Source organism: Gracilinanus agilis, chromosome 2 (assembly GCF_016433145.1).
Source record: "Gracilinanus agilis isolate LMUSP501 chromosome 2, AgileGrace, whole genome shotgun sequence".
Lineage (NCBI taxonomy): Eukaryota > Metazoa > Chordata > Mammalia > Didelphimorphia > Didelphidae > Gracilinanus > Gracilinanus agilis.
In genome coordinates, this window is record NC_058131.1 from 139,865,936 (window position 1) to 139,893,458 (window position 27,523).

Genomic DNA, 27,523 nt, shown 5'->3' on the forward strand with positions numbered 1-27,523 from the left:
ATGGCAACATATCTGGAGTTTATTCAACAAAACGAGGAACGAGATGGTGTGCGTTTCAGTTGGAATGTGTGGCCGTCTAGCCGCCTTGAGGCTACAAGAATGGTTGTCCCCCTGGCATGTCTACTCACTCCCTTAAAAGAACGTCCAGATCTACCTCCAGTACAATATGAACCTGTACTTTGTAGCAGGCCAACTTGTAAAGCAGTTCTCAATCCACTTTGGTATGAACTTCAAAAATATTGTTAAAATGATAATTAAAATAAAATATGTAAAGCTGTATTTTTGTGGCACAGACCAAAAGGTTATCTGTTTAGAATAATATAGTTTATCACCTTGAGTCAATTAGCAAATATTAATTAGCATTTATTATGTATTATTATTTATTAAGCACTGGAGGTAAAAGAAAGGTAAAAATATAGTCCCATGCTGGCAAACCTATGGCACACTTGCCTCAGCAACACAGAGGGAGCTGCTCTGTTCCTCCTCTCCACCACGCCTGAAGACAATTTTCACATGCCCTGCCTCTCTGCCCAGCAGTTCAATGGGAGCATTTCCTCTCTCCCCTGTCTGGGGTAATGCAGGGGCTCACAGGTGGCTTGAGGGTACAGTTTGGGCATGCTGTCTCTAAAGGGTTTGCCATCACTGAAGAGTCCATACTCTCTAGGACAGTGGTGGCAGACCTTTTAGAGGGGCAGGTGATGTGAGAAATGTCCTCAGGAGCCCATGGAGAGAAGGAGGTGAGCACCCTGGCCCCACATCTCTAGCTTTCTTGTAATGAACTCTGGTGCACTCTGTGCTGGAGTGATGGCAGGTGTGCCCACAGAGAGGACTCTGAGTGGCCACCTCTGGCATGCGTGGCATAGGTTTGCCACCACAGCTCTAGGAACTCACATTTTGATGGGTGAGACAACGTGAAAATATTTCTATATGTGCAAAATACAATTTTTAGAGGTAATATACTAGCAATGTGAGGAGGACCAGCTTCATTGAGGGAGGGAACGAAAAACCTTCTGCAGAAGATGGGCTTTGAACTGAATTTTGAAAGAAGTTTGAATTGGGGATAAGGAGGGGAAATATTCCAGGCCTGGGGAACAGCCAGTGCCAATGCATAGAATTAGGAGATGAAGTATTGCATGTAAGGAACAAAAGGGAGGCCAGTTTTCATTAAAAAAAATCATTACTAAAATAATTTTTGTAACCCTTAGGAGTTTTGAGAAGTATAGTACCTCAATAGAAATGGATCTTAGCTATTATATTTGGTTGGATGTTAGCCCAATTGATCTTTACCTATACTAAAGTATGGTTTTCACAAATGTGGCAAGGACATAATTAAATGATAAACTGGTTATTGGATCAAGAAATCTGGGCAAAACTTTTAAATTCATTTCATTGAATTATAAAGAGTATTGATATAAGTGTGATGAAGCTCAAATTTGCATGTCAATATTTCATTTTTAAAATTGGTATTTATATATTTAAATGCTTTGTTTTCTCTCTTTCAGTCAGGTTGATTATCGAGCTAAGCTTTGGGCTTGTAATTTTTGTTTTCAAAGAAATCAGGTAAGTGAATTATGTTTAAAATCAGGCAACTGAAGGTATATGTGTATGTGTATATATATATACATATATATACACATATATATATATAATTTTATTTCTCATTTATGACACTGTGAGACTTAATTGATGGATTAGTAGAAACCTTATGTAACATTCTTTTCAGGGTTTACTCTCCAACCTCTGGGATGTCTTATTCTTCAGAGGAATGACTATTATTATTTCTAGAGTTCTAGGATGACTCTGTGGGTGACTGTTCTTCTAAATATTAACTCTTGAGCCTTCCCCCATTGGTGTGTTTCCCCTTAATTAGACTTAGTTGTTTTTTTTTTCAATTTTTTTTTTAAATCCTTAACTTCTGTGTATTGGCTCATAGGTGGAAGAGTGCCTTGCCCAGGGTCACACAGCTTAGGCTTAGTTTTTTAGCAAATTGCATTTACTCAAATGGCATAGCAGGAACAATAGTTACAAAGTATTTCCTTCAACACTAGGGACATAGTCTCCCACAAACACAGTCTAGGAAGGGGAAGAGTGGGTACAGAATTAAAGTACAGTGGTAATGAAACAAAGGGGACCACTCATGGCCAGGGTATTTTACAATTCAAGAACTCTGAGATACTTGAAAAAAGATACATACATTGTAAATGATCACCTTGAAATATATGTACTACTCTCAAATTTTTAGAAACAGCAAAGATTGTTTTGAAAATAACCTGTGCCTACATAATTGGAAATAATAATCACCAAGTTCAATGCTGGCAGGAATATAGAAAGTGGGTACATGCCTTTTTTTGGTGGTAGTACATTGCAAAGTATGGAGATATTTTTGAAGAGCAAGGCTGAAAATGTATACTAGTTTTATAACTCAAAAACCTGGGGGTCCAGTTGCAAAATGGGTTAACAAATGGATGTATTAATGTAATGTGAAAATGCAGTTAAGGAGGGAAAATATAAGGCAAATAATTTTGGAAAGACAATATTAGTAAGAAGCAGAACTAGGGGGCAGCTGGGTAGCTCAGTGGATTGAGTCAGGCCTAGAGAGGGGAGGTCCTAGGTTCAAATCCGGCCTCAGACACTTCCCAGCTGTGTGACCCTGGGCAAGTCACTTGACCCCCATTGCCCACCCTTACCACTCTTCCACCTAGGAGCCAATATACAGAAGTTAAGGGTTTAAAAAAAAAAAGAAGCAGAACTAGAAGATCAGTATTGGTACTGACATCTTTCTCAATGGAAAAATATAAAAATACATATCAAATTAAATAGAGATTGGGAATCAGTTTAAATGTTTATAATTATTATCATTTGAGGTTTTTTTAGTATAAACAATTTCAAGTATAGGTACAAATAAAAGGTCTTGATGTTTAAAGTTTAGTTCATTATGGTTACTTAGCAATTTTATAATTACTTTTTTTACTTTTCTTTTTAGTTTCCTCCAGCATATGCAGGCATATCTGAGATGAATCAGCCTGCAGAATTGATGCCCCAGTTTTCTACAATTGAGTACATAGTGCAGGTATTTGTTAGATATTAACTCAACAGTGTTCTATAGATTCTCTTTCTGGATGTATACTGTGAGTCTTTTTTTTTCTATTACTAGTCAGAACTACAGAAGAAAGGCAGAAGTAGTAATAGATTTTTAGTGAGAGTGATAGTACTGAGCACTTTCTTCATCTCTGCTTTAGAAGGCCATGGAATAAGTATGGTTCCCAGATGAATTGAAATCTGTGGGTTTTTTACTTTCTAGCTTCGATGTTTAACCTGGTAAACATATAGTTTGTGTAGCTGTCTTTCTCCTCAGTAATAAATATGATGATACTTGATTTTTTATTTTAGAGATTGGCATTCTCCTTTCAATTTAAAAAAATCCAAAAATAATCTCGAATCTTTCTTTTTTATAAAGTTTGTTACTAAACTTATAAAAGTTTTGGGGTGTTTATAATAAGCTCAGACTCTAGATTGAATGATAAAATGAACATTTCTAGTAATTGAATTCGTGTTTTAGGAACATCTTGAGTAACAGAACAAGAAACAAAAATTCAGGCAGCTAGATGGCTCACAAGATAGAGTCAGGCCTGAAGAGGGGAGGTCTTGGTTTCAAATGTGTCATCAGATACTTCCCTAGCTGTGCCTACAAGTCACTTAACTTCCATTGTCTAGCCTTTACTGCTCTTCTGCTTTGGAACTGATACTTAGTATCAACTCTTAAGACAGACGGTAAGGTCGTTTTTTGTTGCTTGTTTTTTCATTTTAAAAAGGAAAGAGAGAAAGAAACATAGAACTTGAGAAGAAAAGTGTGAGATTTTTCTGATTCTCAAGCTTCTAAGCTAGTCAAACATCTTATAAAGTTAGTTGTTGGTGCTGAGTAAATCTCTGGCCCAGTTCTGTCCATTTCAGCCTCCAGAACAGTATAAACTTAAGAGTTGGAGGAACTGGGCTCAACTCTGGCTCAGTGACTTAATCCCTATGTGCCTATGGACCTTTGCCTTGCTGACTGTCACTTTCCTCAGCTATAAACTGATCCAGGACTCTTAGCCTTTTTATGACATGAACCCATTTTCCAGACTAGTGAAGCCTACTGACCCCTTCACAGATAATGTATGCATTTATACATATTTCTAAATGCAAAAAATAAAATATATAGGATTACAGAGGTTTTGAAACCAATTATATTGGAACAGGTATCAAAAATATTTAAAAAAAAACCAACAACAGAACAAATTAAGGATGCCAAATTAAGAATCTCTGAACCAGATGATTTTTTTTAACCCTTACCTTCCATCTTTGAATCCATACTAAGTATCAGTTCTGAGGCAGAAGAGGTAGGCATTTGGGGTTAAATGACTTGCACATATCTGGGAACTGTCTGAGATCAATTTTGAACCTAGGATCTCTTGTTTTTAGGGCTGGCATTCTATCCACCCAGCCACCTTACTAAATCTTTCTTGCCAAACTTCTGAATATTCCTATTTACCTCATCTACTGACTATTCCTTGCCTCCACCTTGCTTTGAGGAAAGAATATGTTGTTAGGGAGAATGCTAGACTTCTTGGTGCAGCAGTTTTAGGGCTTATTCCTTCTGGTCCAGGCACACTAAGAAGAGAACATGTTGCTCACTTCTTCCTGCTAGGTCTTTTTTCAACTTTTCTTAGTTTATGGAAGGTCATACTAATGTTAATATAAAGAAAAAATATTAGATTTAGAAATTGTTAGAAATAGCTTTTGAGAATGTTCAAGGGGTAAATGTTATTTATGTAAAGGTTTCTTATGCCATGCTTCTTTTCTCTTAAGCGAGGGCCTCAGACACCCTTGATTTTCCTCTATGTTGTTGATACATGTCTGGAAGAAGAAGACCTTCAAGCTCTAAAAGAGTCCCTGCAGATGTCCTTGAGCCTTCTTCCCCCAGATGCTCTGGTGGGTCTAATCACCTTTGGTAGAATGGTGCAGGTTCATGAATTGAGTTGTGAAGGAATTTCAAAAAGTTATGTCTTTCGAGGAACCAAGGATTTGACTGCAAAGCAAATACAGGTTTGTTGCTTGAGTTTATACACAAAGCACTAGAAACTTTTCGTTAAGACTCCTGTAAAAAGATTTAAAATACTTTAGAAACTACATTGTTTCTTCTCTTTTGTTAGGATATGTTAGGTCTTACCAAGCCAGCTATGCCTGCCCAGCAAACAAGACCTGTTCAGCCACAGGGACAACCTTTTATTTCAAGCAGGTAAGGCATTGTTATTTGATCCAAAGTATAGGGAATAGCCATTTATAGTGTTCCCAACTGTCTTCTAATTTTTCTTTTTCTGAATGGTAAGTGTTTGAGACTGTAAATTAAATTTCCATAGGCAAATTTTTTATATTTTTTAAAGACATTGAGAACTTTTCCTTCTCATAACTTAGAAAAATATTAAACTGGTTTTTAATCCATTACTTTTAGAATTTAATTTCATATATTTCCAATATAGATAAGGTCTGGATTTAAAAAAAAATATATTCTTATTGATCGATTTTGTCCCAGTTTATTGGTTCCCATTCCCTTTCAGAGAGCCATCTCTTATAATAATAATACACTAACATATTAAAAAATCCAACATTATCTTCAGTATTCCACATTTGTAGTACGTCTACCTGTACAAAGCTTTTCTTTGGAGTGAAGCTTTGGGATTATAATTTCACAATTTTAACTTTTCATCCATTTTGTTATTCTTTCCATTTCTATGTTTATATTATTTTCTTGATTCTACTTCACTTTGTATTAGTTTATATGACTTCTAATGCTGCTCTCTAATTATGATAGTCATCATTCATTCTATTATATTCTAATATATGTTTAGCCTTTCCTTATTTGGTGGGTATGCTATCTGTATTCTTTGCTGCCACAAAAAGTGCAGCCATAAATATTTTAGCATATATAGCTACTATAAATACTTTGGTATATTTATTTTTTACTTGCTTAAGGTACTTACCTAACAGTGGAACCTCTAGGTTAGGATAATTTTTTTAAAACCCTTACCTTCTATCTTGAAATATTGGTTCCAAGGTAGAAGAGCATTAAGGGCTAGGCAGTTGGAATTAAATGACTTGTAGCCACACAGCTAGGAAGTACCTGAAGTCAGATTTGAACCCAGGATCTTCCATCTTTAAGCCTGTCTATATATCCACTGAACCACCTGGCTACCACTAGGATAATTTTTAATTTTGAAAAGAATGCTTAATTTGTATAGCAAGAATAGGATTTGTGAATGATGTATCTTTGGAAGTATAGATATAATAAATAAATCATACTGACTGAATTTCTTAGAGAAGCATATTATTAGAAATTTTCCATTGCTCAAGATTTGAATAAAGATGTTCTAGAATACCATTTATACTTAAAAGATCAGAGTGCTTTTTAAGACTGATACTGATGGGCTCATTTAAAATCATCTAGGTTTCTGCAGCCTGTTCATAAGATTGACATGAACCTGACTGATCTTCTTGGAGAATTACAAAGGGACCCATGGCCAGTAACTCAAGGAAAAAGACCCTTGAGGTCCACTGGGGTTGCTTTGTCCATAGCTGTTGGCTTGTTGGAGGTAATTAATTTAGATTTTTCTGTCATTTCTTTTTTTTTTTCTTTAAACTAGTGGTTCTCAAACTTTTTTGGCCTACCTTTCCAGAAAAAATATTACTTAGCGCCCCCTGCCACATACTTTCACCACCCCCAAATGCCCCTGTGGCCATCACTGCTCCCCTGGATCGCTGCAGCACCCACCAGGGGGCAGTGGCACCCACTTTGGAAATCACTATTTTAAACCCTTACCTTCCGTCTTAGAATCAATACTGTGTGTTGATTCCAAGGCAGAAGAGCAGAAAGGGCTAGGCAGTAGGGGTTAAGTGACTTGCCCAGGGTCACACAGCTAGGAAGTATGAGGCCAGATTTGAATCTATGATCTCCCATCTATAGGCCTGGCTCTCCATCCACTGAGCCACTGAGCTGCCCCCTCTGTGATTTCTTAATGAAATTTCCTAAATGAAACAATTTTTTAAAAAATTGCTAGTTTTGGTTGGTGTTAGTAATGTCTTCAATTTATTAACTGTATAATTTCATTTATTTGGAAGTGAATTCGTTATTACCTCACACATTTGAGTGGACCTTTAAACTTTTGAAATAATAAAAAAGTTTAATTGAGAAACATACAGGGGGGAGCTAAGAGAAATGCCCCAGGAAATACTGACAGTAAATTGGTAAATGGTTTGAACTGGAGAAAGATGTCTTGTTGAATGAATGGAAAATATTCTTAGTGTTTATAAACATAGTAGAAAATTCATTCAGGTTTTCTTTCCTTGAAAAAGCTGGTAAACTACATTTTCTCAATCTGTGTGTTTCCAAAACAACATAATTAATATCTTTAGGGCACTTTTCCAAATACGGGAGCCAGAATTATGTTGTTTACTGGAGGCCCACCCACTCAAGGACCTGGCATGGTAGTTGGAGATGAATTGAAGGTTCCCATTCGTTCCTGGCATGACATAGAGAAAGACAATGCACGTTTTATGAAAAAGGCAACCAAAGTAAGTACTTGAAAATATAGATAACAGTGGTAGTTTGCCTGTTATCAAATTTATACTGTACCTAGGAATCATAGAAGCTACTGAACATTGGAGGGATTAATTTGTGTAGTCCCCAGGTACTTAGAAGATACAATTTAAAGAGCTATGGTGGGGTTCTTGAATTTTGGTAATTCTTTGCACTTTTGATCTATAAGCATGCCAAAGACTGACTGTCAATGTGCATTTTTGCATATTTGTAACTTGGCTGACATAATGCTAATGATTGACGATTTTATTGACTTTAACCAGAATTAATTAACTTTCTGAAATATTGAACCCTAGTTAAATGTCATTAAACCTAGTATTTGTAAGTTCTTTTTGAGATGAATTTATAATATTTATTATGTTTCAGTGGTATATTTTAAGTATAAAATGAATTTTTAAAATATTTATATATTTGAATATTATTCCCCTTAGAAAAATCAAGAGATAAATGAAAGAATGTAAAGAGTGTTATTAATTATATTGATAATATGATTTAAAACAACGTTTCTCTTGTCACAGCACTATGAAATGCTTGCAAATCGTACTGCCACAAATGGTCACTGTATTGATATTTATGCCTGTGCCCTTGATCAAACTGGTCTCCTGGAGATGAAGTGTTGTACAAATCTTACTGGGTATGTTTACAGTGAACATATTATTGGAGAAGAAAAGTGTTGTTTTAAGGGATGAGAAATAGAAGACTGATCCATTATAATAAGGATAGATTTGAAATCATGGGTACTAGGTTACAAGACATTAGTATATTTTTTTTGACCCTGGGCAAGTCATTTAACTTGCCTCAACTTCCTCATCCATAAAATAAAGATAATATTTTTATGAGGATCAAATGAGATAATAATTTTAAATCATTTAGAATGCCTGGTATGCAGTAGTATTGTATTTACTACTGACCCAACCATATTATTGTTTAGCAAATCACTCTGATTTGCCAAATTGCCAAATGATATAAAAAAGGAATAGACAGAATTGACATTTATACATATCTGTATATGTGTGTATTTGTTTTTGTGTGGAGATTGTATATATAGTTTCATTCTTGGCAGGAGAAAAGAATTCATGTTAATCCTGGAATTAAAATTCTAAAAGCCTTTTCTTGGGCAGTCTAATTTTATATTGACTCATTGGTAGACATTCTGAAAGTGACTGGTCATTTAATTACTCATATTAGATGCTAGATTAAAGTTTTTTGATCAACTAGCATACCAAAGACATCTTTCCATTCTCACTATTTGTGAGTACTCATGAATATTTGTAATTTAGTTGGCTTTATGCTTATGACTTTGTTGACTTTGGCCAAATTGAATTAATTTTCTGAATCATTGGACTCTGGTTAATGTAAATGTGTGGAAAGATACTTCCTACTTCTTAGTAGAGAGATAAGGGATTATCAGTGTTGCAGATGTCACAAAAAGTTGTTATTTTGTGGCTTGATTTCGTTTAAGTTGACAAAGGGAGTAGAGAGTTATGGCTTGAATTTGGTATCATTCAACTTGGTAGACATTGATTACTTTAATACTTAAATAAATCTGATTTCATCTCTTGATATTCTCTTTACTGATGCAAATTATAACTTTGCACCTTAGTTGATGACATAGACTTGCTATCACCAAAGCATTCCTATCAGTATAACTTTGTAATGAGACCCATCAGACTTAGATTGATCTTCACTTAACACTTGGCATTCCAAAGGTACCTGAAGCTTTTCCAGCTTGGATAGGATATTACCAACATACATGCTTTTGAGTCATCGGAGTATGATTTTGTAGGAAGATTCATTTGTTAAATGCAATTAAGTTAAACTTAATACATATCATCTTGAATAGCATTAATTGTATGCATACTGTCATCCTTTTTTGAATTTGGGCTATGTTTCTTAAATGTCGAGGGGGTCTATAAGTTGTTTTTGTTTGACCCTTGATTAACCCCTCCTCTTCCTCTTAAAATTTCTAGTGGTCACATGGTGATGGGAGATTCCTTCAATACTTCTCTCTTCAAGCAAACATTCCAAAGAGTTTTTAGTAAAGACTTTAATGGAGATTTTCGAATGGCATTTGGTGCTACTTTGGATGTTAAGGTAAGGTATGAAAGTTGTTTCTCTCCCCTTCCCCCCATTTTTTAGTGTTATGAATGGACACTTTTAATAAATAAAGATTAATCTTGGAGACTTTATACTAGATTTATAAGTAAAAAAAATTATCAGTAAAAGAGAAAGGAATAGACAAAGAAGATATTACCATCCTGACTGCCCAAAGTCTCTGCCATGTGCTTCTGCTTCATCAGGTCCTAGATTCCCCATGGGCTCTGTTAACATTTCACAAGTGGTGGCCAGGGGGCCCAGCTAACCACATAGTCAGGCCAGACAAATTAAGGCCAGCCAAGGAGTGGGTCGGAGTTCAGGAAGGGAATAAAGCTCAGGAGACCATGTTCCCAGATTCCCAGCCTGGCATGGGCCCCATGGGCCCAATTTGCCTGTGCAACACCAGTGATGGCTTACTTAGATAAGCTCTTGGACAGCTCGCCAGAGAGAGCTTCTTTCACAAGCCAAAAAATGACAAAGAGACCCTGTTGCCACTTGTCTTGACTCTTATGTCTTGTTCATGACGTTACACCTACTCAACTTTCAATTGGACAGTCTGATTCACATGTTCTGACATCCAGGCACATAATCACAGGTCAGAAGCCATGTAGTGGGAGCTTCCATTGGCCCATTCTGGAAGTCAGGAATTTCACTGTCACTCTGCGTCCTACCTTAATATGCATGTGCCAACTATGAGTCAATACTTTTATGTTAATTTAACATGCTTCTTATACTATCAGGTTACATAAATGCATGGGAAAGCTTTATGATACTTGTATCATAAAGAAATAAAAATAGGAATACAAATATTGTAATGCTCCATTTACCTAGTGGTCATATTCTGGTAGTTTGGATCTATATACCAATCTTCTGGAAAATGGAAAAAAAGCCATAAAGAGCTTAAAAAGTATTCCTCATAAAACCTTCTAAATTCATTTATTTAAAACCTTACCTTCTGCCTTAGAATCAATACTATGTATTAGTTCCAAGGCAGAAGAACGGTAAGGGTTAGGCAATGGTGGTGAAATGCCTTGCCCTGGGTCACACAGTTAGGAAGTGTCTAAGGACAGATTTGAACCCAGGATCTCCTGTCTCTTCGGCCCGCCTATTAATCTACTCATTTACCCAGCTGCCGCCTTCTTTTTCACTTTATTGTATCCATTTATTTCTTAGACACAGAGCAGGTAACTTCAAATTTTGCCCTATCATAACTTCAGACCACAGGTGTAGGTTAGCCAGAAAAGAGGCAGTATGGGTGTGCTCATCTGTAGTAGTAGATGAGAACAAACTTGGTTTCCATTGTAGAGCTGTACAGAGATACACTAAAGTAGTCTGGGACATTATTTGGTAGTGACCAGAGTGTCTGCTTAGCCTAATAGCCCATCAATAGCTATCAATGGCCTGTCGCATGTTACAACTCAATACAATCATTGGTGGTTATGAGGATGACCCTGATTCACCAAGAAAAAGTTAAAAGGGGGTGTTACAAAATACAATTAAGTATCACTGAGAGCAATTGAGAATTATATGTAATTAAATATTTCACATTTATGTAATGCTTAAAGTTTACAAAGAGCTTTCCTCATGATACATCTAAGGAGTAGATAGTACAGTTATTAGTCTACCCTTTTTTTACATGAGAAAATCAAGATCATGGAAGGTAAATTAATTTATCAGTGGTTAGCCAACTAACAAGAATCTTAGGCAAATTTTGTTTTAGTTTAGCACTGTTTCTACTGCTGACTCTTATTTAGTATCCATATCCTTAAAAATTTTGGTGTGTGAATTTTTCTGAAATGTGAGTTGGAAAAGTAGATATTAATTATTCCAAGAATGGTGATAAAATACCATATATAACAATAATAGTTTACATTTCTTCAGTGCTATATGGTTTGAAAAGCACTTTACAAATATTATCTCATTTGATTTTCACAATCTTGGGAGATAGGTTGCTATTATTATCCCCAGTTTACAGATGAGGAAACTGAGGCAGGTGATCCTTAAGCAATTTGCCTAGGATCATTCAGCTAGTTAGTGTTTGAAGCAGAATTCAAATTCAGAACCTCCTGACTCCAGGCCCAACATTCTATCCACTGTGCCTGCTTGCTGCCTTAAGATAGCAAGTTTATTTATATTTATTAAATTTATTAATAGAAGTTTATTTAAATTTCATGGATGCTGACAGCAGTCTTACTTTGGATATGTAAGGTTTTTTTTTAACAACATTTATATATAGTTCTTAAAGGAAGGAATTGTTAATATTTTAATCAATTAATAGTGTTCCTGGAGAGACCTTCAAGAAAACAGGTAAGTGTTATTTAAATGTATATAATTTTTTCTCTGTAGAGGATGTACTATTGATTTTTTTCTACAAACTTTATTGGGTGAGTGGTTCTCAATTTATTTCATACTCTTCTGTAATTTTGTTTTAGACTTCTAGAGAATTGAAGATTTCAGGAGCAATTGGTCCATGTATATCTCTAAATGTGAAAGGGCCATGTGTGTCAGAAAATGTAAGTAAAAAACATTTTCCTCAATCCAAATAACAGTTGGAAAATTATTAGCTGTGAGGCAGTGCGATAAATTATTGTGTTATGTCTTTTTGGGTAAAAAGTATTTGTCTCTAATAGAATTTTTGCTGTTCTGATGGGTAGCGAACTTGCACTTGGAATGCCCTTAGAGGAAACTACATTTTTTCCCACTCATGAGATCAAAGACACTTGGGAAAACTAAGCTTCAAAATGCTTATTTTCTTTTTAGTGTAGATGACTTGTTTTGGTTCCTTGAAGAACTGATTCATTTAATACTTGACTATCGTTGTGTCTAAAGTCATGAGCAGAAAGTGTGCTGCCTAAGAGAACTAGCCATATTTTAGGAACAAATTATCAAGACCGAGCAAACAAAAAATGGATTTAGTAATTAAACTTACGGGGAGGGATCAGGTGCTGATACTCAGCTCCTTCAGTCCTTTCTTGATTTCCAAGAGAGAAAACTCAAGTTCATTTTCATATAGTCAGTATTCAAACATTCTCTTACATTCATGTGTATGTATCAAGAAAGTAAATCCAGAAAAGAATTAAGAAAATCTCATACTAGAAATTCTAAGACAATCTTTATTCATTGTATTTACTACCAGATTTGGTTCCTTTCAGTTCTCCTCAATGTTGATTATATTATACCCAAACTCTCTCTCACTGTGTTAATTTTTAAAAGTTTAAAATAAAACTTAAAATTTTACATCAAATTAAACAGCTTATAATTCTGTTGCATTGAAATTTATCTGGAAAGAAGGCTCTGAAAGTAATACTTAAATTTTTCTCATAAACAATTAACTACCTTTGATTGTTTTCCCCCCTTCTCTTTTAGGAATATGGCATTAGTGGCACTAGTCAATGGAAAATCTGTAGTCTGGATCCCACATCAACTCTTGGCATCTACTTTGAAGTGGTCAATCAGGTTAGTCCTGTTCTTTCCTGTGTATGGGAGAAATTGTACCAGGTGCTGTGTAGACTACAGAGAAAAGAAATTTGATTCTTGTCTCTGAGAGCCCAGGGAAGATAAGAAGCTTGCATAGACAACTCTGTTACAAGATAGTATAGAAGTGCTGTATGAGTGCAGAGAGAATGATTCCTTAGCCCTGATGAGAGGAGGGTGAGAGGGTTTCAAGCAGTAGAATTAATGAGAATCAGGAAAGACTTAATGGAGCAGATGGCATTTGTGTTGGTCATTGAGAGAGAGATAAGATTTGACAGGTGAAAGAAGCCTTTCCAAGGGAAGGAAATAGTATGAACAAAGGGAAATGTATAGTAATTCATTTTGATTGGAACCTGGGATATGTGAAGTTAAGTAGTAGGATTAATAAGCCTGGGAGGGTAGTTTGAAAACTGACTATAAAGGATTTGGATTGTTTACTTAGAAGTTTAGGACTTTAGTTTTGTAGGCAATAGAGACAGTGTTGCACAGTAGATGAAGGGCCAGCCTTGGAAGTAGAACAGGGGTGTCAGGTCCTTCCTAACAAATAATGAGTCTCTGTGATGGTCACTTAACCTCTCATTGTCCCAGGAACTCTCCAAGGCCATAAATTGCCATTCTGCTTCAGTGGAAGGGATTTCCATGCTAAGATGTTTCCCATTAGAGCAAAATCATAGGTCCAGATCACAGATACAGACAGAAAAATATGTAGATGTATTGAGGATTTTGAGCCGATGGAGTAACAATCACAACCATATTTTAGGTATCGCCATATCTATGAAATTAACATTTTTTCATACTCTTTCTCTAATAGGAAGTAAATACTTTAAAATGCTTTCCTTGTGCAACATTATTATTGTATGGTTATATACTTTGTTCAACACCAGTGTAGCACAAATCTGTTTATATTTTCAAGGACTGCTTTGTGATGAACAGATTACTTTCCTTCCCACACTGGCAAATTTCTTTTAAAGGTCTTTGAGAGAGGATTGCTTTTATCATCTTCCACCCTAATATTTAAAAGCTACTTGCTGAAAATTCAGGTTGTGTTGGTTGTGATAAGAGTGGGTTAGCTTGTGGATTTTTATATTTGATAAGACTACATAAAATAACAAAACAATTTAACACTTTTTCTCATAGCACAATGCACCAATACCTCAAGGAGGCAGAGGAGCAATTCAGTTTGTTACCCAGTATCAACATTCCAGCACCCAGAGACGAATCCGAGTGACCACCGTTGCCAGAAAGTAAGGATTTCCCATTTGTTGTTCTGTTGTGTTAATGAATAATTCTCCCTGTTAAGAAAGATTCTATTATTTAGTAATGAACTATTAAAATTCAACTGAATGGTCTGAGCCATAAGTCTCTGTTTGATCCGATCTGCAGAAGAGGCCATGTTAGTTACTACAGTCATCTTAGCTACTGCATTCACTTACTTAGTAATCCTCTATATAAGGCTAAAAAATAAAATCACTAGTTCATTTTACTATTTACATTTTGCAGAAACATAGTGGGTTAATTAAAAACAATTTTATGGACTGTTAAGTGTCTTTAACAACTTTGTAATTTTGGTTTAGTGGATAGAACATTGGATTAGGACTTTGGAGACCTGTATTTTAGGCTTGCTTCCATTCTTACTTTGGAATACTGGACAGGTTACTTCTGTAATATTTCCAATAGAAAAATTGAACTAATGGTTATTATCTTTAGAGAGGATGTGTGACTAATTGATAATTTATAAATCTGGCAAAAATTTCAAATTCACCAAATTTTTATTTATTCATTTGTTTTTTTTTTTTAACCCTTAACTTCTGTGTATTGGCTCATAGGTGGAAGAGTGGTAAGGGTGGGCAATGGGGGTCAAGTGACTTGCCCAGGGTCACATAGCTGGGAAGTGTCTGAGGCCAGATTTGAACCTAGGACCTCCCGTCTCTAGGCCTGACTCTCAATCCACTGAGCTACCCAGCTGCCCCTTACCAAATATTTATTAAGGGCACTCTGTGTATAAAAGGCGCTGTAACAGCGATATAGTATGACATAATTCCTTGTTAGTTTTTAGACTTTTAAGGTTTTAGGGAGAAAAATGTTACAAGATAAGGGATTTTTCTTTTTGGCCTCGGTCCTGTTATCCTCCCACTATATACTGAGTCTAACCTACATTATATTAATTCTGGCATTATCAGTTGGGCAGATGCACAGAATCAGCTCCAGCATATAGAAGCTGCTTTTGACCAAGAAGCTGCTGCAGTATTGATGGCCCGGCTTGGAGTGTTCAGAGCTGAATCAGAAGAGGGACCTGATGTTCTTCGATGGCTAGACAGGCAGCTAATCAGACTAGTAAGTGTGTAAAGCTACATTTTTGATTCACCAATGTTTGTGCAAAAAAAGATACTTAAAATTTAATTTAATTTTAATTTGGATAGTTAACCAAAAATACCTATAGCATAAAAATTCCTATATTACCCCTTGCTATTCTTAAATTAGAAGTAAATAAAATTAGAATTCGCCTATTATATTGGAGGCCACATGGTAATGTGAATAGATCAGTGAACTTAAAATCAGAAGATTTGAGTTTAAGTTTTTGGCCTTAGTACAGTTTAATAAGTCATTTAACACCTCTCTTAGCCTCATTCCTGATACACAAAACAGACATGAAAATATTTGAGAAAATGTCTTCTAAATTGTAAAGTGGTAGTATTTTTCAGTGAGTATTGAGAGAGAGCCTGGTGTATGTTGAGCTTTGCAAGGTACTATGATCAGGGAGGGCTTGATATAATAAATAAAAGGAAACCATTATAGGATCTTAAGAGAAGAGTGAAAGTGATGTAAATGTAATTTATGTTCAACCACTTTCATTTAGTGAACATACATTAGGCACCTGCTATGAATAGAATACTCTTCTTAAACTCTAGGGGAAGATACAAAGTTGAGATAAGAGACAATTATTACCTCAATTGAGCTTATAGTCTAGTGGAGAACAAAAAACGCACAAATAACTCTTTACGTACACAAGAAAGTTGCAGAGAAGTGAGATAAATTCCAAGGCAGACCTAGTTGTTTGTGACAGTGATCAGAGAAACCTTTCTAAAGGTGATAGCACTTGAGTTGGGCTCTCCAGTAGAGAATCTTAATCTTTTTTGTACCTTGGATCTCTTTGGCAGTCTGGTGAAATTATGGGGAACTTCTCAGAAAAATATTTTTAATCATTTCCACTAGCCTTTTAGTTGATGTTTTAGGATTCTTTAAGTATACCATCATATCATCTGCAAAGAGTGGTAGTTTATTTCCTCATTGCCTACTTTAATCCCTTCAGTTTATTTTTCTTCTCTAATTGCTTCTGCTAGTGTTTCTAGAACAACATTAAATAATAGAGGTGATAATGGGCATCCTGATCTTATTGGGAAGATTTCTAACTTGTCCCCATTACAGATGATACTTGCTGATGGTTTTAGGTATATACAGAAAAATATTTTTAAATGTGCAAATTATACATAGTATTATGAAGAAAATCAGTTGTATTGAAATACAGTTTTCAAAGTATATATTTTTAAAAGTTCATGGATCTGGATTATCTTGTGCTTTGAAAGATATGAAAAGAATGTAATACTTGGTGAAATTGGGGGAAGAGTATTGTAAGAGTTAAAAACTAGATATATAAGGTATGGTCACCAGAAAACTCGATTTCAAATTAAAATAGACCCAAGTCAGGATGACTTTTATGGAAGTTTATTTACAGTTAGGAAGGTTGAAGGTAGGGAAATTGAGAGAGAGAGAAACTCTGGCCTGGACCAGGTAAGAATTTAGTGAAACTAAGTGAAGATGTCTTTTCAGGCAAATAAGTTATAAGAATGAGCACATTCCTAAGCAGGCAGAGCACAGAGCTAGCAAAGCAGGAGGTAGAAGATGAAATGTTTGAAATGTCCACTTGTGAAGTAGAAGCAAGAGGAGCAAGCTCATGGAGATCAGTTAAGGAGTTTTTCCATGAATTGAGATGGTTAATGAGAACATACTTTAGGAGATTAAGAAGATTGAGGATTAAGTAATTCATAAGGTTTATCAAGTAGCATGTTTTTGTTAACTTGAGAGAAAACAGCTTTTTTAAGTGAGACAGCAGCCAGATTACAAGACTCTCACAAAAAAATGTTTATGAAGAAATGGGGAGAATAGACACATATCTCAGGAACCTGTGTGACATTGAAGAGAAAGTGCCATGATAAGGGGAGGGGCAGCCCTTGTTGTCATTGCGTAGTTATCATAGTTATTTATTGGGCTAACTTACATTTCCTTTTTATTCCTTCACTAGTGTCAGAAGTTTGGACAGTATAACAAAGAGGACCCAAATTCTTTCAGATTATCAGACTCATTTTCCTTGTATCCTCAGGTAAGGAATGAATATTTTATAAAATTAATAGACTTCATTTCAGGAGCTTATTCAACACTGTCAGGAATTAATTCGATAGAAAGGAAGTTTCTAGGTTACTGAAGCTGACCCCTTACAAAATGACAATAAAGTTTTGCTTGGTGAAAATTTGCTAAAAGCCCATTTCTGCTTTCTTGAACACAATAAGCTGAATATAGTATACCCTTTTCTTGATGACTCACGCCATCATTATAATTAACTTTTAAAATACACTAGTTTTTCTTTCTTTTCCACTCTCTACAGTGATTTCTTTGTCACTTGTAGCAGTTCTAGGTTCCAGTCTGCTGTGGTTTGAGAAATGATGTAACATGTCCTAATAAGCAACACCCTGAGAGCCTTTTTACACAAATTGTATCGGCTCCGTGACCACTAATTCTATATCTCAGCAGCTCTTTCTGCTCATTTTCAATATATCTCTGGATATTCGAGGGGACAAATGGGGTATTTCTTTATTAAGCTGTCAATTTTCTTTGAATATGCAGTTCATGTTCCATCTTCGAAGATCCCCATTTCTTCAAGTGTTTAATAACAGTCCAGATGAATCATCTTATTATCGACATCATTTTGCCAGACAAGACTTGACCCAGTCTCTCATCATGATCCAGCCTATTCTTTATTCTTATTCTTTCCATGGTCCACCTGAGGTAAGACTTGATGAAATTTATTTTTAGTTCTCTGATGGTTTTTCAGTAAACTTAATTAATCGCAAGGTAAGACATCTTTTAAATCATTTTCACAATAGCTTAAAAATATTTTCTACAATAAATTAAAAAAATTTTTTTTTCATTTGAGGCTCACTATTTGTTTCTTTATACCATGAATAAGCTATATAGATGATGGAAATGTAGTTCTTAGTAATGGATAGTAATATTTCAAAGGCCCATGAATTTGACCTTTATAGTAATTCTTGCATACTTTCTCTTTCTTTTGATACTATCACCATTCTTATGCAGGTCCTCATTTCACACCAGGATGATTATAGTAGCCTACTGGTTCCTTTCCCTGCTACAAGTCTTTCCCTATTCTATTCCCTCTCAGTTGTCAAAGGGATCTTCCTAAATCAAAGGTCTCACCATGTTACCTCCCTATTCAGTGACTTCCTATTACCTCTGGGATCAGATATAAAATCCTCTGTTTGGCATTCAAAGCCCTTAATCTGTGTACACATAGACACACAGACCCACACACACACGTATAAACACACATGTGCATGCACAAGTTTTTTTACATATTGCACCCCTATCTACTCTTGGCATTTTAAAGTTAGGTTTATTTTATTTTAAGTTTTATATTCCTTCCATTGTACTCAATTCAGTGACCCTGGTCTCCTTGCTGTTTCTCAAACAAAATACTCCATCTCCTCATCTCTGCCTATTGGCTTCCCTGACTTGCTTCTGGTCTCAGTTAAAATCCCACCTTATACAGGAATCCTTTCCTAATCCTTCTTAATTCTCATGCCTTCTCTCTGTTGATTATCTCCAATTGAGCCTTTATATAGCTTATCTATACACAGTGGTTTGCATGTTGTTAACCCTACTGGACTGTGTTCTCAAGAGTAAGGATCACCCTTTTTACTTTTCTTTGTTGCTTAGCACAGGACCTGGTACAGAGTAGATATGTAATAAATCCAGTTGACTGGATCTGGAATGGAAAAGGAGTTTTCAGCAGAAGACAGAGTACTTGGGAGTAGTGTTTCAGATTATTATTATTATTCCTCCATAATGATCAGAGATTATTTTAGAATGTACTTAGCATACTAACCTATGATGTTGAAATTTAAGACCATCAAGTAGAAAGTAGAAAACATAATACACAAACTTGAGAAAGTACAATGATATAGCATTTAAGTCAGCATGGTTATCCAGTTCTAGAATCATTCACAGAGCCTAGGTTGAAGTTGTGATAATGTAATAGAACAATTAAAGTTTTCTGGTAATTTCTCCATTTTAATTTTTTTCCCACTTTTTTCAGCCAGTACTTTTGGATAGCAGCAGCATTCTAGCTGACAGAATTCTACTGATGGATACCTTTTTCCAAATTGTCATCTATCTTGGTGAGGTAAGATGACAGTCATTCTCTTGATTTTTTTCTTTGAACATTTCTGAGTCTTCAGAGAGTACCTGGATGGTGATGATAAAGTAATGACTTTGATAAGTAATAGATAGAAAACCGTTATCTTCAAAATGTGACCAGTTTTCAGGGAGTAACATTTTTCCATATCTCCAACTTCCTTGTGCCTCAATGGTCATTTTTACTTTACACCTTAAGAATTCTTTTGTAACATAACTAAAGTACCTTATTTAAGGTAGGTTCCCCTATACATTCCCATCAAGGAAACTAGGATATATGTTCTAGGCAACAAATGTTCCAGATTGTTTTAGCATAACACACCATAATATGAATCTGTGTTCACTAATGACCATAAATATTACTAAAGAGACTAAATTTTAACTTACTGGTAGGTTCATAAGTATAAAGAATTGCTATATTATTTGTTTAAATTGTACTTTGTCACTCTGTTAAAATTTTTGCTTTCAGGAAATATTTCTAGTTATTTGCATTGGAATTTCTTCATATGGTCAGTTATTATTTTCTCCTTTGAGGCTACACATTGTATCCAAGAAATTAAAATAACAATGTTGAAGGAAATAAACTGAATTGATATTGTGTTTAATAACTAGCTCTGTTAGAAACTATTTTTATTAACTCTATAAATAGCTGTTTTGAGGACTGTTACCCTTCTCTTATCAACCAAATGTTACAGTTTTATAGAAATATGTGACGATTGACCCAAACACATGTAGAAGTAGAAATGCTTTCAATAAGCTTTAGGAAAGTTATAGAAATTACTTGGTCTACTGCAGGGTTTGTAGTTACAGATCAAGAACAAAGTGTTTAGCAAACTAAAAGTGAAAACAAGTTAATTTGTGGTTTTAGATAATAATGGTATTATATAATTTCAAGAAATTCCAGAATGAGATGAAGATATTACAAGTAACAAAGACTAGTAGTTTTATGAAAACAAAGTCTTGTCGAATCATATAAAAATGTTAATATCTTGTCAGATATGTTATAGTATGGATTCCTTTTATTTATGGGTTAAAGGAAATGGCTGCTAAGATTTTCTCCAATTTTGTGAATTTTTTATAGTTTATAGTGTATACTAGCAGTTGCCTAAAGGCTATTTGGGCCTAGTAAATTTTTGTTTTCTTATGTATTACTTAGTTTTAGTTACCTGTTTAGTTAATAGAACTCAATAAAACTGATGAAATTACCATGGGTAAGCGTAGAAAGAGAATATAAGGGGCCAGATAATAGGTCCTGGAGTTCACGTGCACCTAACAAATAGGACAAGAATGATATCTAGTGAAGGTGATGAGGGGTAGCCAGACAGGAGGAGAACCAGAAAAGAACCACATCTTGGGAGCCTAGCTTTTTTGTTTCCTGGTAATGAGTGGGCAGAGGGTCATGTGGCCATGGGTCAGCAGATATATGTCTGTCTGTGTGTCTGCCTTAGTGGAAGTATGTGCATGTGCATGCATGGGTGTATATGTGAGAGGGTCTCAGAGGGGGCTGCTTTTGAAGATTCTGTAAATATGAATGCCATTTAAATAAAGCAAATATGATAAACCAAGAACAAGAAAGATATTAGAAAATTGGGCAATTAATGATATCATAAACTACAAAGTAGTCAAGAAGGATGCAGCCTGAAAAATTGGCCCTTGGACTTGGCAGTTAACTCTTAACTTTGGAAAAAGCAGGTTTTATTTCAGAGATTTATTTTGGATAGAAAAGTCCCAAGCTTATGACAGTCACTTTCTTCTCTCATCCCCCAGTGGTCTTTCCTTGAACATAAGGCCTACAAAGATCTTATAATTACTTCTTTACATTTTCATCACTTTCTCAGGAATCATGGCCAATTCCTTAGCTTCTCAGTGAAAAAGATTCTTTTCTCTGTGATCTACAAAGATTTTTCCTTGACATTCAGGCTTTCTGCAGTGACCTGGAAGTTATCGCCTTCATCCTTCTAAATATTTCCCTAGCTCCAGCCTCACCCTTAACACATCTCTCTCTTTTTTAAAGTTTAATTAATTAGTTAATTAGTTTGGAGTATTTTTCCATGGTTACATGAATCATGTTCTTTTCCTTCCCTCCTCCCACTGCCCTCCCATAGGCAACAAGCAATTCCACTGGGTTTTACATGTGTTATTGATCAAGACCTATTTCCATATTATTAATATTTGCACTAGAGTGATCATTTAGAGTCTACATTCCCAATCATATCGCCATCAACCCATGTGATCAAGCAGTTATTTTTCTTCTGTGTTTCTACTCCCATAGTTCTTTCTCTGGATGTGGATAGCATTCTTTCTCATAAGTTCCTCAGAATTGTCCTGGAACATTGTAGTAGAGAAGTCCATTACATATGATTGTGCCACAGGGTATCTGTCTCTGTGTATAAGATTCTCCTGGTTCTACTCCTTTCATTCTGCATCAATTCCTGGAGGTCATTTCAGTTCACATGGAATTCTTCCAGTTCATTATTCTTTTGAGCACAATAGTATTCCATCACCAACAGATACCACAATTGTCAGCCATTCCCCAATTGAAGGGCATCCCCTCATTTTCCAACTTTTTGCCACCACAAAGAGTGCAGCTATAAATATTTTTGTAAAAGTATTTTTCCTTTTGTCACATCTCTTTTTGAAGAAAATCTACAAATATTTATCCTTTACCAAATATTGTGCTAGGCATTTAAGGGTTTAAACCAGAAATGAAACAGTTCCTATTCTCAAGGAGTTTGCATTCTGCTGGAAGGATGCAATATGTTTATAGAAGTAAATACAAAATATATACAAAATTGAAAGCAACTTGTAGAGAGGGGGAAGGGGACCATCGACAATGAGGAGAATCAGGAAAGATCTCTTGAAGGAAGTAGCGCATGAATTTGGAAGGAAAATGTGGGTTCCACGATGGGTTGGTAAGAAGGGACACATTCTAGGAGTATAGAACAGTTGATGGAGAGGCATAGAAACAGAATCTAATATGTGAAGAAAGCATGCAGGCCAGTTTGTCATGTGACTAGCAAGGTGAGAAATAATGACTTTCTGTGAACCTCATTAGCTGTGAAACCTCAACAGAATGGCATTATTCACCAAATTTAGATTAATTACACAAGATAAGAAGATAGAATTCCCAGTAAGGTAGTAGTGAATAAGGTACTTTCACCCACTTAAAAGTATTAGCCAAGATTTCTGATGGATTTAAAATAGCAGTAGTTGGTTAATAATAGTTAGCACTTAATTGGTCCTTTAAGGTTTGCAAAGAACTTTATATTATTTCTTGATCCTTTTAACATTTGCATGTTTCTACTGTATTAATAAATGAATAAAGAAGCGATAGATATAATGGATTGTCTGAACAGGATTTGGTGACAAGATTCAGTGCACTGGAAAGAAAGAATACTCAAAGATGATGCTAGGTTTTAATCCAATGGAGTGGGAAACTCTTCAGTGACAAGAGTAAAGTCAGGAGGGGGAAGTGATTATAAGGTAGTGGGGAGGAAAATGATGAATTTTATTTTAGATTTGTTTATAACATGTTATCAATGGTACAAAGTTAGAAATTCTAGGGATTGAAAAGTGCTATACTGACTTATAACTTAGTATTTTACCTTAATGAATTAAAAAAAGTTATATGTGATTATAATGTCAGAATCTTTTTTTTTCTTTTTTTAAACCCTTACCTTCTGTCTTAGAATCAAGACTTTGGATTGGTTCCAAGGCAAAAGAGTGGTAAGGGATAAGCAATGGTGGTTAAGTGACTTGTCCAGGGTCACATAGCTAGGGAAGTATCTTGAAGTCAGATTTGAACCCAGGACCTCCTGTCTCTAGGCCTGGCTCTCAGTCAACTGAGCCAACTAGCTGCCCCCTAATGTCAGAATCTTTGAGGGAAAAACTGTTCCATGATTTAAACATAGTCCTCCATCAACTCCTTTGTGGTGTGAGATGCTTTGAAAATAATCTGTTCTGTTTTATCATTACCTTAAAGCTTTACTTCCTTACCACATAACATTGTTATTTGGAATAAATCCTTATTTATTTCATTTTTGTTGGAATCAGATTAATTTTAGGGAAAATCACATGTTAATTAATTTAGAATATTTTTCCATGGTTACATGATTCCTGTTCTTTCCCTCCCCTTTCCCTGAGCCGTTGAGCAATTCTATTGGATTATATGTATATCAGAAAATAAAATTTTAAAAGACTAAGTTTTATCATAAATTTTTTTTTCTTTTGGTTTAGACTATAGCCCAGTGGCGTAAAGCTGGCTATCAAGATATGCCTGAGTATGAAAATTTCAAGCATCTTCTTCAAGCTCCATTAGATGATGCTCAGGACATCCTACAGACGCGATTCCCAATGCCAAGATACATCAACACTGAACATGGAGGTAGTCAGGTAAGTTCAGAGAAACTCATCACCAGTTTATTGGAGCCACAACAGCTCTTAGAGACTGAATTTCCTAAGATAAAGAAGTATTATAGAAAATGTCAATAGGGAGAATACACACTAATAAAATGAAGATCTTCGAAGTAAATTTAACAAATAAGTTTTTTAAAATTACAGCTATGCTGCTATGAATGAAAAAAGTTGAATAGAGAAATATTTTGCAAAACAAAATATTCTTTGTTAGTAGAACCCAAATGGAAGAAAAAAGGATTTAATAAGAATTTCACTGTTAGTCTTACCCATGACATTTTGTTATCTTGGTTAAGTCACTTCATGTTTTATAAGCCTCGCTTTTTTCAGAAAAAAAATTGGGAACAATAATTATATTCACTAAGTGACAGGGATGTTGTATGGCTTAAATGAAATAATGTATGAAAAGGGCTTTTTAGACTATATACAAGAGTAAATTACAATAATGCTGTTATTATTAGTAATTAAGGAAACAAGTTTTTATCGGGGAGAAATTGCAACTAAAAAAACAGGTACATGATGGTTAACTTAACTTAATGAAACCCTACTTATAGAGTTAAAGAAGCTTACATTTTCTTTACTAATTAATTGCACAGCCTTGGAAAAGTAACTCGTCCTCAGTTTTCTCACATAAAATGAAAATAGTAACACAGTATAATAATATCACATAGTTGTGTTGAGGAAAGTACTTTGTAAACAAATAAGTTGCTATTCTTTCTATACTTTAATAAAAATAGGATTTATAATCATTTTAAATAATGTGCTTTTATATTTTTAAGGCTCGGTTCCTCTTGTCCAAAGTGAATCCATCTCAGACACACAATAATTTGTATGCTTGGGGACAGGTAAGGAACTGGATTTCCAATATTACAGCAAGAGACTAGGCCTCTCTCTGCCACTCCCCTACCACCACTGCTTTCTCCAAACACCACCAAAAATGAATGTTTTCTCCCATTAATTGCATAACATATTGTATTACTTTGGTCAAGTCATTTAACATTTATGGATCCATTTTCTCATTTGTTCAGTGGGAGTGATACCACCTGTTTGCACAGTTTTCCTCACCTAATTGTTGAGGATGACTATTTAGGCATACCCCTAATTATAACATTGGCTGAACTAACATTTTCATGGTAACATATTGCTTTATCATCTCTACTATAACACTTACTAGTGTTTTTACTAAAACAATTTAGAATGATTGGTGGATTGTATTTTAGGTGAGAGAGAAAATATTTGTGTGTGTTAATTTAGGAGTAATCTGCATAGTGTAGCTTTGGGAATTAGTAGAATTGCTTCAGAAAAAAGAATTAAAATACTAAGAACAAACTCTTAGAAAATATCTACATGAGAAATGGGAAAAGATGAGGAATCAAGAGAATGAGTCAAAAGAAGAGAGATTATCCAGTATGGAGTAGGGAGATAGTAATTAAAGTAAAAAGCTGCAGAGAAATCAAAGAGGATGGAGACTGAAAAAATGAGAGTCATTAACTTTTGAGAAAGTAATTTTAGTAGCATGGGAAAACTGACCACATCTGCAAGAGGTTGAGAAAAGAATTAATTTATGAGGAAGTAGAGATATTAGATGTAGACATCTTTTTCAGGAAGTTTATCAGGAAAAAGGAAAGAGTGAGATGGTATACAAGGATCCAGAAAAGGATTTGAATGATCTGAATGTGCGTGTTCGGTAAATGGGGAAGAGCCAGTTGACAGGGAGAGTAAAGATTTATATAGCAAGGTGGGGTGGGGTGATGATATGTTAGCTGGAATAGGATCCTTAAGGGAAGCAGAAAGGATGGAAATTAAGGGTAAGGAGAAGGGTAGCTGTTTCTGAAATAATATATAATTGAAAGGAGGCAATAGGTTGTGATGCTGAAGAGTTCTGAGGAAGCAAGGAAAAGAGCTCATGTTAGTTGTCACATCATTATCATGTCTCTACTCAGAAATTCCAGGAGCTCCCTATTGCCTAAATATAAAATTCAGATTTTTTTTTTCTGGGCCCTTAGAAGCCTTCACACTCTAGCAACATTTGTGTCTTTGTATCTTTATGTTACTTTGCTCTCTTCTACATACCCTTTATTCAGAGTACATTCTGTATTCTGTATTCAAGCACATCCTATGCTTTTCATTTGTCTTTACTTGAGCTGTTCTAGAAGCCTGATCTCTTTATTCTCCTCTTTGCTGGCTTATATGTCTTTTAGAGTCCAGCATTGATGCTACCTCTTAATACTGATTTCTCAAATCACTTCTCTGTAATAATGACCTTATTTATTTCTGGGTCTCACATAATAGTATTTTGTTCTTTGCTTCCGTATTTCACTATTGTGATACTGTCATTCTTAGTTGTTGTATATATCTGTGCTATCCCCTGCCAGACTATAAATTTATGAGAGCAAGGGACTATGTCTTGTCACCTTCTGTGAGATCTGCCTAGTGTTCTGCAAGTAGATACTTAAGAAGTATTTGTTAAATTGAATGGATTAAATTGGATAGCCTGAATTTTCTTGAGAAAACATGAGGCTAAGTTATCTACTGCTAATATAGGAAATTGGGTACAAGGTTAAAGGTATGGATGTGGAATTCTCATCCCTTTGCAAAATAATCCATTAGATTTTATACTGAGTTGTGTTTTCACAAGGTAATTTCTTTTCCCTAAAATTGTGATTTTTAATTTTTTTTTAACTTTTAAAGAGTATCTAAAATATCTTTATTTTTCTGTTTTCAGGAATCTGGAGCCCCAATATTAACAGATGATGTTAGCCTGCAAGTTTTCATGGATCATTTGAAGAAATTGGCAGTGTCCAGTGCCTCCTAAATTGAGAAAGTCAGCATATTAAGGAAGGAGACAGTAACCAGACTATGTTCATAGCTATTGGAAATATTTACTACATTCCTCTTTACTGTGAGATTTTAAGATGTCATCATGTGCCATATACATTTAAAAGAAGGTTTTTTTACGTAGTCTTTTTGATTTTTAATTTATTTGTACTCTTTTAACTTTGTCTATTTTCTCATGACTAAAATGTAGTCCATTGATGTTTTGGAACTTATAGATCTTTAACAGCTTTCTTTATCCTAACATTATAGTAATCTGTATAAACTATGGGAAACCTTTGGTAACTCTCTCAGATGAAGGCATAATGGTCATGAAGAAAATAAACTGGATGGGGAGAGTAGCTAAAAGCTTATTTTAGCTAAAAAGGTGTAATGGAAAACCTGAGTTGTGTAGTTTTATTCAAAGAACCTAGCAATGTTTTTCTTCCTGAAGAGACAATGCATAGTTGTGTATAAAGAGCTAGCCCTGGAACCAGGAAGAAGTGGGATCAAATGTCAGTTCTGAAATTTTCTGGCTTGTGTGCCTTGGGCAGCAACATTCTGAGATTATAAATTGCAGAGAAGGCACCCGTCTTCATTGGTAGGAGA

General features: G+C 35.1%; 1 protein-coding gene across 2 annotated transcripts; it reads left to right on the top strand.

The window, feature by feature from the left end:
* On the top strand, nt 1–27,315 carry SEC23B (SEC23 homolog B, COPII coat complex component). Of its 2 annotated transcripts, XM_044660737.1 has the most exons (20): nt 1–221; nt 1,503–1,560; nt 2,984–3,070; nt 3,765–3,771; nt 4,907–5,082; nt 5,190–5,275; nt 6,482–6,626; nt 7,447–7,605; nt 8,149–8,264; nt 9,601–9,724; nt 12,160–12,240; nt 13,094–13,183; nt 14,339–14,445; nt 15,382–15,535; nt 17,502–17,579; nt 18,101–18,262; nt 19,590–19,676; nt 23,924–24,079; nt 24,880–24,945; nt 26,826–27,315. In XM_044660737.1, exons 1-20 carry the CDS (start codon nt 1–3, stop codon nt 26,913–26,915), a joined length of 2,250 nt encoding a protein of 749 aa, XP_044516672.1. In that variant the 3' UTR covers nt 26,916–27,315. The 2 variants fall into 2 exon arrangements, with proteins under 2 accessions (XP_044516672.1, XP_044516671.1); XM_044660736.1 differs by lacking the exon at nt 3,765–3,771 and having other exon boundaries at nt 4,846–5,082.
* The last annotated feature ends 208 nt before the right edge of the window (nt 27,316–27,523 follow it).